The 12,547-nt window shown below is 39.6% G+C and overlaps 1 protein-coding gene across 1 annotated transcript in view; it reads right to left on the minus strand.

Annotated features, from left to right (window-relative positions):
• LOC101741842 (paired box pox-neuro protein) overlaps positions 1 to 12,547 on the minus strand; it is a 99,195-nt gene that overhangs the window by 49,034 nt on the left and 37,614 nt on the right. Inside the window, exon 2 of the mRNA XM_038021184.2 lies at positions 6,322 to 6,351. Within this exon, the coding sequence (XP_037877112.1) occupies positions 6,322 to 6,334 (13 nt within the window). The 5' untranslated portion in view covers positions 6,335 to 6,351. The remainder of the gene's footprint in view (positions 1 to 6,321; positions 6,352 to 12,547) is intronic.

The following is a 12,547-nucleotide window of genomic DNA, read 5'->3' on the forward strand; positions in this document are numbered from 1 at the left end:
ACGGTGACCGGTGCTTGAGGCCCAAAGCACGGAGAGTGAATCCGGGGATCCGACAAGACACTCTTTCATTACTGGTGGTAGGACCTCTTGTGAGTCCGCACGGGTAGGTACCACCGCCCCGTCTCTTTCTGCCGTGAAGCAGTAATGCGTTTTAGTTTGAAGGGTGGGGCAGCCGTTGTAACTATACTGAGACCTTAGAACTAGCCATAAAAAAAAAAGAAAAAAAAAAGCGACTGCGTTCACTTGCATTGTCGTGGTCAGATAAGTGGAGGTAAGAGCTAAGATCCATGTAATGCATCCTTTACAATGTTAGCTAGTTAAAATATATTTTTTGTAATATCACTCACATACTTCCAAATTTTAACAATTGGTATATCGAAATATAGTTTTTTTTTTGTTTTTTTATTGCTTCGATGGGTGGACTACCTCACAGCCCACCTGGTGTTAAGTGCTTGCTGAAGCCCATAGACATCTACAACGTAAATGCGCCACCCACATTGAAATATAAGTTCTAAGGTCTCAAGTATAGTTACAACGGCTGCCCCACCATTCAAACCGAAAGGCATTGCTGCTTCACGGCAGAAATAGGCGGGGCGGTGGTACCTACCCGCGCGGACTCACAAGAGGCTACCACCAGTTTCCGAGCCTAACAAAAACGCATTGTTTATAAGTTATACAAAAATGGGAATGCTATATACATCTAATGACAGTCTGAATCCAACTTATACCTACACAAATAAATTTGATATTGTTACTAGTGTTCATTAACAATTAATGCTATGAGTCGATATTAGACGTTAGAAAATTTATGTGCCCATTATCAATACCTAGTTTTTCTATTAATCATGGCGGTCTCCCGATTTACTCGATTAACAATAACTAGTGATCCCGCAGTAGTCGAAATTCGACTATAATTAATTGTTTTATTTATAAACATTATTATGGTTCTATTCTCAAACACTATTAGACTTCTTTAATATAATTCGCCAAACACCGAGATTTCGCTAAAGATACACTATAGATAAATAGTATTAAAGTCAAACAATATTAATATATTCTCAATTTGACCACAGACTTTCAACAATAACAAAAGTTTGACAATGAACCACAATAAACGCAGAGCATATGTGTTGTGTCAAATACACGGTAGTGTGTATAATATTTTCTTTATTGATTTAATGAATTTTCTATGCATAATTTAAAAAAATATTAACATTCTGCACTCCTTCTCTATATTCTCTATAAGTGTGGGAAATTTCATAGTCCTCCGTCCGCGCAATGTTCGTAAAAAGGGGTACAAACTTTTTGCTTCACGTATTAATATATAGATAATTACCATTAACAATACCGAATGCCTAACAACAGACAACGACTAGTCAAATTAAGACGCCATATTTGAGAAATGACCATAGATTTTTAAATGTAGCAACACTCGGAACATCTAGAAAATTAATTTGACGTCCAATTTCATTGAATGTGTAACCGTAATAGGAACGAAGCGAAAATGTCGTAAAATATTATCAAAACTATCACTATAAAATAAAAGAGTTTTAATATAAATAAAACGTTGCAACGGAACATCATTAAATTAATGTGAATATTAAATAATATTAATGTAATCTAAAAGATACCCGGAAACAACGTGTGAGTTCGATATAGAGAAGACTAATGTTTTTTTTTTTTGTTTCTTTTTTTAAACACGCTCCGATATTATCACGTTCGTTAAATTATTGCCATATACAAGATTTGTATCGTGATGAAAATGATTTTTTATTGCCAATAATCTAAACGTTGACAGCAGATAAGATATGCCATATTTAACTAACAACCTTGAAGCCACCGAACTTAAGATTGTGTTTTAATTGTCACAAATCTTTTTTTGATTAATCTAATTTAAGACAAAATGCGTCTTATGCTCGTCGGAGTAAGTAAGAAAATGAAACTGTTCTAAACACATCGTTTCGGTATTTTTACGTTGTATTCGATTGAGTCTTACTCGCTTCGGATAAGGCTTAAAATCCCACGTTATCCTGAACGTAATGTTTAATGTATTAGGGATTGCGGGTGGCATTCGATAGTATCTCGATACTAAGATTTGGTTCTCGATTTCCTTAATTACGGTTAATGGGTACGAGACTAGTACGGCACCCGTGTCGCCATGATTTTAAATGGAAATAACTATATTACTGTGACACGGATGTCGGAAATGTTTTTGTTTAGATTAAATTATAATAGTTAAGAGATAAATGATATGGAGCGAAATCATATAGGATGAATTTAAATGAAACTAAGTGAGATGGAATGCAATTGAAGTATCAATAAAATGGTGGTTATTCGCTGAGACTTCAGTGGAAGTTTTGGAAGAAACCTTAGCGGTTAAGTCCAGCAGCTTTGTTTTTTTTATAGCTTAGTGGACGAGCTCACGGCCCACCTGCTGTTAAAAGTGGTTACCGGTGCCCATAGACATCTATAACATAAATTCCGCCCCTCACCTTTAGCTATAAGTTCTAAGTTCTCATTATAGTTACATTCATATGTACATGTTACATTCATATTTGTATTCATCACATATAGTTTGTGTCATTTTTAGACATTTCCGCATTTTAACAGACGCCAAACAATTAATAAACCACCGTTATTACACGTTTAAAACTAAAGAAAGACTAAATTAGCAAAACATAACAAATCACACAGTTGCTCGCGTTCCCGCCAAAAGGTCATAACAGACGGATGACTTTTTGCTCGGAACGGATTAATAGACATCTCCAAGTATCGAAAAATAATCAATTAATATTTAAAATGCATTATGTTCGAAGTCTGATTTTATTTTTTCATTATGGCGGGTATTCTGTGTAGCACAGACTATATCACTGAGTGTTGATAGCACAGCCAGTGGCAGTATGTGCATATTAGATTAGCGCTGGTTCATATTATCCCCAGTTACAATTTTTACGGCTATACTTCATCATCGTAGGAGTAGTTCGTGAATTTTCTAGAATAAAAAAAACACGTGTGGCACACGGGGACTGCCGCGGTAAAGTTATTGCATAGCATTTTTTATGAACTTATGCAATTATAATTAGACAATAATAATTTAATATTAAAACAATAATAAAATAAGACCACGCTATATTTATAAACATTAACAAAAGCAAAACATTAATCCCCTTCACACTCATAAACTAGACCGCGCGAGAGAGAGATGGGCAGACTTTCATGATGCGCATGCAGTGCGACCTCACGCCGCGCGCTTATTCACAAACACTACACAAGCGCAACGTGTGAATGTGTTGAACGCGAGCTACATGGTAGGCGGAGTGGGGGATGTTAGGTTTTATTTTCGTTACGGAATATCTTGATTCGGTCGCCGCACTCAAAGCGCGCGATAAAAGCTATTCAATAGCTTAACAAGGACTCATTGTTACGCGATCAACCACGACGTATACGACTTCAGATACGGTTTCGATCAAACATTAATTAAAATAATATTATATCGTAATTTTCAAGAATAGGTTTATCGACCCTGACAAATATTTAAAATTTTATAGCATCAAAAAGATCGGAACTTGTTAAGTAGTGAGTTGAGTATGAGATTTAAATATCTAGATGTTTATTTGTTATTTTAAAAATAAAAATATTAAACGAATCAAATGTGTACTTGTTTAAAAATAAACATAAATATTGATAGGTACTTACGTATCTTTTTAGGTTAAAATAGCGCTATTTAGTCAAGCTGGGAAAGGGAAGCTTCCCCAAGTTTGACTAAATACCGCTATCCTAACCTAAAAACATTAACCGTGGCGACGTTTAAAACTGCCGGACGCACTGCGGTAGCGTTAAGACGTAAGTAACGAAATATTTAAAAAGTGAAACTTCTTTAGGCGCGTTGGGACTAAAATTTGACTTGCGACAGCTTCGTTACGGCTAGAGAGAAAAGATACAATTTAGGAGGAGCGAGAGTGAGAAAATAGATAGAGCGTCTCGCGAACTATTCGACCGTGGAGAGAGGGAAAGGTCAAAGCGAGCTAGGTCGTTTCTCTTTATACACAGCATTCCCTATTACAAGAGAAATTTAAGTATGAAAAATGAAGAAAAGCACAATACTACATACCGCAAAAGAAGTGGTTACTGGAGCCCATAGACATCTACAACGTAAATGCGCCACCCACCTCGAGATATAAGTTCTAAGATCTCAGTATAGTTACAACGGCTGCCCCACGCTTCAAACCGAAACGCATTACTGCTTCACGGCAGAAATAGGCAGGGCGGTGGTACCTACCCGTGCGGACTCACAAGAGGCCCTACCACCGGTCACTTTTTTTGTATTTTCGATAGTTAATTTTATCCAACCGATATCCAAGTTTCATGGTCACCCGTTCGATTTCTTTGAAACGCTTATGATTTCGCCGCGCGAGGTGAATTCTCATCGCTGACGACGACCCGCTCCGCTGTTAGCGTTTACGTCTAATTAAGATCTGTGCATAACTTCGGTCCGTGGGCCACTCGTTTTACGTATCGTCACGGCTGACTGGATTTTAAATTCGGTGGCTTTTTTTTTATTATAAAACCTACGTGTTAACCGACCTCCATTTTAAATAACGAAGGTTTAATATCCATGAGATCCGTAACGTCGCAAGTGACGCGATAAACAGGCGATAATCATTTTAAATATAATGCGATTAAAGTCTATGTTCCATCGTGGCATAATAGATAGGTCTTACTAGAAATTTAATTGAAGTTTATAAAGTAAGACACAGGAATACATGTCAGTACTTTTTCCAGTTTTTTTCTGAGTTACGTACCGTTATTTTTATTTTATTTTTTTATTTATTACATACACTTCATGTAAAATTTACATTGGCGGACTTAAATGAAGACGGCTATAATCATCATCATACAAGAAGAGGGTGTCGATTTATATTATATTTCAATATAAAATTTTGCCTGCCTGCGGTACAACAACCTTTACAACAACATTACAAGTACCTTCTTTATACAATGCCGGTTAGCATGGCTTACTGATTTTTTTAATAGGGATTTTATGACCTGGTAACTAAGACCTCTAAGTCATGTCTTATTTTAATTTATATTCTTATTTTTACGAAAAATTATAATATGAAGTGAAATGAAATGAAATGAAATGAAGATGGTTAATTTGAGACATTAATCAACTGGGATGAAATGAAATGAGATGAGATGATATGGGATGACATATTATAATCTCAGTAAAATGGTGGTCATTTACTGAGAATTTTTCAGTGGACTTTTTGGAGGATCCCGAGAAGTTACGTCCAGCGGCTTTGTTTCATTTTCCCACATTTGTGCACTTTCACAGATATTAAACAGTTAATAAACCACCGTTATTACACATTTAAACCTGAAGAAACACTAAATAGACAAAATGAAACAAATCACACAACCTCACTCCTCGCGTTCCCGCCAAAAAGTCCATAGCTTACTGAGCATCATTCAATGGGTAGTGTTTTGTTTTAGCTTAAAATAGCGATTGACTGTTGCTTCAACTTCACGAACCTTTATTAATGTATATTGATGAGATTACTGACTCATTCAAACACACCGGAAGAGCTACCTTAAGATAGAGAATATAACTAGTTTAACATTAGAAAGATTCTGCCTTTCAATTATCACCCGAATTTAGTTATAGTAATATTCTCAATTAAAGGGATTTTTTCAGTTTAATTTAGCGTTTTTTTCCCACAGTAGATACTATTTCCAATCTACGAATGCGTTACAATTTTCATAGTCGCCTATAGTAGCTAATATTCTCAATTAAAGGTATTTTTTTCGGTTTAATTTAGCAATTTTTTTTCCACAGCAGATACTATTTCCAATCTACGAATGCGTTACAATTTTCATAGTCGCCCATAGTAGCTAATATTCTCAATTAAAGGTATTTTTTTCGGTTTAATTTAGCAATTTTTTTTCCACAGCAGATACTATTTCCAATCTACCAATGCGTTACAATTTTCATAGTCGCCCATAGTAGCTAATATTCTCAATTAAAGGTATTTTTTTCAGTTTAATTTAGCAATTTTTTTCCACAGTAGATACTATTTCCAATCTACGAATGCGTTACAATTTTCGTAGTCGCCTATAGTAGCTAATATTCTCAATTAAAGGGAATTTTTTCGGTTTAATTTAGCGTTTTTTTTCCACAGTAGATACTATGTATTTCCAATCTACGAATGCGTTACAAATTTTCATAGCCGTCTATAAATAGTCGTAGAAGCCGTAATTATGTCTTCGACTGGCGAAAAGCTAAAAAGAAAAATACTAGGACGTTTTCTTATCTCGAATTACCTGTATGAGGCATGCCGGATATGTCGCTATCTGAAACAAAAGAATAACAATCAAAATATGTCTTTTATGTAAGGGTTTTGGGAACGAAGTTCCTTATGGGACGATGCGGAGGGGTACCCTAACCGGGAAAAAACGTCCGTAACGTAAGATTTTTATTGTTTAAATATAGTCTAGTATGATGGCTTTTCTTATTGCTAGATGGGCGGACGAGCTCACAGCCCACCTGGTGTTAAGTGGTTACTGGAGCCCATAGACATCTACGACGTAAATGCGCCACCCACCTTGAGATATAAGTTGTAAGGTCTCAGTATAGTTACAACGGCTGCCCCACCCTTCAAACCGAAACGCATTACTGCTTCACGGCAGAAATAGGCAGAGGGCGGTGGTATCTACCCGCGCGGACTCACAATAGGTCCTACCACCAGTGGCTATACAGTGTCTAATGTATAGTCTACATGATGACGGTTATTATTCATATAAATAGCTGTTTCCTTTTATATTATTATTATATATTTTTTTATCATTGTGAATAAAATAAAGTTAATAACTTGGTAAAGTAGTTTTTATTTTTATCAATAAAAAAATCATAATAAAAAACGTATACCCGAATAATTATTATTTTCTTTATATCTCGAATAGAACTTAAAATTAATATTTTTATAATATGGAACTTCGTTCCTATCCGGTGTCCCACGACACCACACATCTTTTTATTCCTCAAAGAGCTCTCATACTTCATACATAAGTATCCTTGTCTCAACTGTCTTTTTTTTATTGCCCTTATAGGCAGATGAGCATACGATCTTGATGGTGAGTGGTTACCGTCGCCCATGGACTTCAGCAATGGGCAGCCAGGGGCAGAGCGAGGCACTGACTACCGCTTATGTCTAAAGTAGTTCTTAAAATAATTCTTATTAACATAAAAGAAATTCGACCACAATCACTGATATATAAAAAAAATAAGTTTATGTATCTGCTAGGGCTTAGCCCTAGATTTTGTTCGAGTTAATGATAAAAAAACGCGCTATATATTATGTATACCACTAGCCCTAGCAAGCTAGAGCTTTGTGCTTCGCTGAACCTACCACCGGATCGGAATCGTGACTTACTAAGCAGATCCGGCGAAAGTTCAACAATTGAAACATTTGAAAAATTGTGACGGTAACCACTTAAGACATCTATAAATAATAATAATAATCATAAACTTGCTACATAGCGGGAATCGATATTACATTTCCATTACATAAGTATTGACAAATGTACACATTGAAGATCTTTCAAGAAGCAAGAAAAATGGCTTGGTAGACCCGAATCGGCTGAGTTTCTCGCCGGATCTTCTCATTGGGTCGCGTTTCCGATCCGGTGGTAGATTCTGCGAAGCACTGCCCTTGCTAGGGCCAGTGTTAGCAACACACCCGGTTTGAGCCCCGTGAGCTTACCTACACGTCAAGGAGAAGCTGATATAGTCTCTCAAGGCTATCAGCATAGGTAGAAAAAAAAATGAATCGAAAATTGTATTTATGATAACTTATGTCCGAAATCTTGTAAGCGCGATTCAGACGATTTATCTTCTGCCCTACAATACCTTTGCTTAGGTGGGTGGACGAGATCACAGCCCACCTGGTGTTAAGTGGTTACTGGAGCCCATAGACATCCACAACGTAAATGCGCCACCCACCTTGAGATATAAGTTCTAAGGTCTCAGTATAGTTACAACGGCTGCCCCGCCCTTCAGACCGAAACGCATCACTGCTTCACGGCAGAAATAGGCAGGGCGGTGGTACCTACCCGCGCGGACTCACAAGAGGTCCTACCATCAGTAAAAAAACTACCGTTACAAAGTTACAAACACAACAGTTTTATTACGAAGTTTCATTTTGACAACATATTTTCTTTTTACGAAAAGCTTAAAACAACATAAAGTTTAATCTGTTCCGAATATCAATTCCGGGTCTGAAATTATAATATTATAACACGTGACATCTTTATCGTGTTTTCCTGCCGCGCTACCTGCCTTGAACCGAACATTCGGTGCTCTATGACATCAAGTACAGGACAGGAATCAGGAATAAAATTAAGAACTAACATTTTAGATTCCCAGTTCACTGATAAATGTGTCTTTTTTTATTGCCCTTGTAGTAAGACGAGCATACGGCCCGCTTGATGGTAAGTGGTTACCGTCGCCCATGGACTTCAGCAATGCCAGGAGCAGAGCCAAGCCGCTGCCTACCGTAAAGCCTACACAGTGTTGTATATCAATGTAGGATTGGTAAGAACGGAACGTACGAAAAGAGTGTGAAACGGAGCGTTAAGATGTGAATGAGAGAAAATGGAAAGAATGGGAAAAGAGAATGATAGACAGAATGACGGAGAAAAGCAAGATGGCGAACACAATTGAACGAGCAAAGCGTAAAAAAAGTATCAGATAGTTATTAATTATTATAATACATAATATTTGAAAAAAGTACAATAAAAGTGTATTTCATTTACCAACCAAAATAGGAAGGAGTATATAAAATAATTCACAGGGATACATCCGGGAAGTCCTCAAAACTTTCAAAGGTTTGGACGCGTCTGATAAACACACCCTAAACTAGCCTCGCAATCAATCGAGATGTATTTTGCCGCCACGCTACTGGTGTTGTTAAGGCGATGTTGATAAGGTGGTTTTACTGGTGGTAGGATCTCACGTGAGTTCGCACGGGTAGGTACCACCGCCTTGCCTATTTCTGCCGTGAAGCAGTAATGCGTTTCGGTTTGAAGGGTGGGACAGCCGTTGTAACTATACTGAGACCTTAGAACTTATATCTCAAGGTGGGTGGCGCATTTACGTTATAGATGTCTATGGGCTCCAGTAACCACTTAATACCAGGTGGGCTGTGAGCTCGTCCACTCATTTAAGCAAAAAATATATAAAAAAAACAGCAAATCCGGCCCCGCGTTCAGCAGAAACCCACTGATTACAGCACGAAACGCACCACGGTTATGATTACAACCGCCCATTAACCACCGATAACGCGGTTAAATCATAATTTATTCAAATTAAAAATACTTATCGGGATGCGATGCGGTCCTAAATCACGAATTAAGTGAGTGCGTGCGTGTTGTGTACGCAAAATCGATGGTTATCCGGACTAGAGATCGCCATGAAAACGCGACGGGTAAATGCGGCGGTTACGCTACTTAAGTTACGGTGTCACCCACCTGTGATAATGCAAAATACGTCCCCGTGTACCTAGAATACACCTTTAAACTACCAGCGAATAGGCAGGTTAAAAAAAATACAGCGTAATAAAGTTGATCCAGTGTGATAGGAGTTGCCTACGGGCGACGGACCGTCGAGGCGATCCGCCCGGTCCTCTCGGACTGGGTGAATCGCGACCGAGGACGTCTCACCTTCCGAGCGACGCAGGTGTTCACGGGACACGGCTGTTTCGGTCGCTACCTGCACCTCGTCGCCCGGAGGGAGCCGACGCCGAAGTGCCACCATTGCAGCGGCTGCAACGAGGACACGGCGGAGCGCACGCTCGCATACTGCCCCGCTTTCGCGGAGCAGCGCCGCGTCCTCGTTGCAAAAATAGGACCGAACTTGTCGCTTCCGACCGTCGTGGCTACGATGCTCGGCAGCGAGGAGTCCTGGCAGGCGATGCTCGACTTCTGCGAGTCCACCATCTCGCAGAAGGAGGCGGCGGAACGGGAAAGGGAGAGCTCTTCTTCCCTCTCGGCACCGTGCCGCCGCCGCCGAGCCGGGAGTCGGAGGAGGACGTTTGTCCAGCTCCGGCCCCTATGAGGAGGCAGTCTCCTCCCGGTGATGGTCACGGGGCGACCTAAAAAAGTTGAGGCTGTGCCGCACGCTACCGTCACTCTAGCGCGCTGGCACCAGGAGGACGAGACGACGCGTCGGCGGCTGCGGACTGCAATGCGATCCGCGTTTTAGTCGTTGCTGTCGTCGCCGAACATACTGTGGAAGAGCAACCCGGTCGGCGGTGTATCGCATTCCGACCCGGCCGGCTGGTTCTGGCCCAGCGGTATCCCGGAACACCAGCGGTATCGCCCGGGCGGACTGGTAGGGCCGCCGTACCGCGGAGACTGACGTCGTTGGTCGTCGACTATCGCCTCGACGACCCGTCGTTCGGGCGTCCTCAGGGTGGCGCCGCGAGTCTGGTTGTAGTGTTGACCCACATACCCTGCGCGCCCCCTAGGCGCGGGGACCTCGTAGGAGGTTAGTACTCCGGCCCGAAAAAAAAAAAGTTTTGTAATAAAAATCAAATTCGCCTAACTAGAGGCAAGTCACGTACTTATTTCTGCCATAAAAAGCAGTCTTGAATTTCAGTATCTTTAAGGGTGGATTGATCTTAATACAATACAGCTGTGACATCAACCCTACACGTCATTACGGATCCTTCCGATCCATTAACGGCGCTTTTAAGTACCACAAGCACCGGTCACCATCCTCGTCGAACCCGTCGCTTACGACGAAGGGCTCGACGAGCGAATTAACCCATACATACAGCCCACTGAGTGAGTCAGCGGGTCGCGTTTCCGATCCGGTGGTAGATTCTGCGATGCTAAATCCAGTGTTAGCAACACTTCCGGTTTGAGCCCCGTGAGCTCACCTATATGTTAGGTTAAAGCTGAAATAGCCTCTCAAGGCTATCAGAATAGGTAGGAAAAAAAAAGAAAAAAGAAATAAATAATCAACCTTATTTAATTCTGTCGAGGTTGACGATAGATTTCATATGTTTCTGAATTCCGCGTCATCTAGCATCATCTACATTCAGATGTTTCTGAATTCCGGCAACCACTTAAGTAGCGTAGCGAAGGTAGGCAGCGGCTTGGCTCTCTGCCCCTGGCATTGCTGAAGTCCATGGGCGACGGTAACCACTCATCATCAGGTGGGCCGTATGCTCGTCTGCCTACAAAGGCAATAAAAAAAATAAAAATAAAAAACGTAGCGACAACCCTGAAATCGATCACCGATCTTTCCAATAAAAAAATTTGAATTAATTTTACAGTGTTTTTTTTAAATTCTAAGTTACCGAAGACATTTCGAATATTTTACAGTTTTCGTGGTCACGGTCGCCCTTAATTGAACTGTAAAAATATTTTTAATTATGTATCGTGAAAACCAATGAAAATTATAAGTAAAAAAAGAATTTAAGTTACATTCACAGAAAAACGCACAATCAAAGTTCTCAGTACTCAAATAAGAAAATGTGCATTATGCTAAGTGAACTAGTAATATACCACCGCGTCGGCAATACATGATGTTTGTAAATAAATACCCCGAACCTAACATTAAAATAATTACGGGAACATTTATTGCTTTCTTTCTGAAGTCATTTCCCTAATTATAAACCTATATGCAGATTTTCAACGTAATGTGAGCAAGGTAACTCATGAGCGACACTACGTTAAGGTATACTTATTAAATTCTACTCACCGTACTTTGGTTTTTAATTTTTATAGCACCATTAGGTATTGGTATAATCAAAACTTTACAGTTTTCGTGGTCACGGAAGATCCTCTCACGAAAACTGTAAATTATATACGTCTTCTCACATTAAAACTGTATAATCTCAATTTTACAGGAGAGTGTTTTAAAGTTTTAACATGTGATTTTTTTAATATTAATCATCTTTGCAACATTTATTTTATTTTATTTTTTACCAATTACATTATCTGTCTTTTAAAGTAAGATAAAATTATGTATTCATTTTGTTAATAGTTGTCAAAACAGGACTTTGTAACAAAATACAGCTGGAAAAAAATTATTTCCACGATGGCTATTTTTCTTTATTTTAGTTTTTCTGCCGCACCACTTGCGACATTAACAGTTCCCTATTCCCTATTATCTGGGTCTTAAGAAATACAAAAGATGATTCTGCCGCGTTACGATTCGCCTCTGGAATCAGTTCCCCTCGACTGCTTCCTGAGCGTCTAATTTAGTCTGCGATAGGAAACCGCTTGACAATTCTCATGCGCATCGGGAATGCTGGTGTTAGGACCTCTTGTGACTCCGTGCGGGTACAAACCACCACCCTGCCTATTCCTGCCGTGAAGCAGTAATGCGTTTCGATTTGAAGGTCGGGGCAGTCGCTGTACTGTAAAAACTGAGACTTTAGAACTCATGTCTCGAGGTGGGTGGTGGCATTTACGTTATAGATGTCTATGGGCTCCGGGAACCACTTAACACCGGGTGAGCCGTGAGCTCATTCACCCATAT

The sequence above is a fragment of the Bombyx mori genome, chromosome 28 (assembly GCF_030269925.1).
Source record: "Bombyx mori chromosome 28, ASM3026992v2".
Classification (NCBI taxonomy): domain Eukaryota; kingdom Metazoa; phylum Arthropoda; class Insecta; order Lepidoptera; family Bombycidae; genus Bombyx; species Bombyx mori.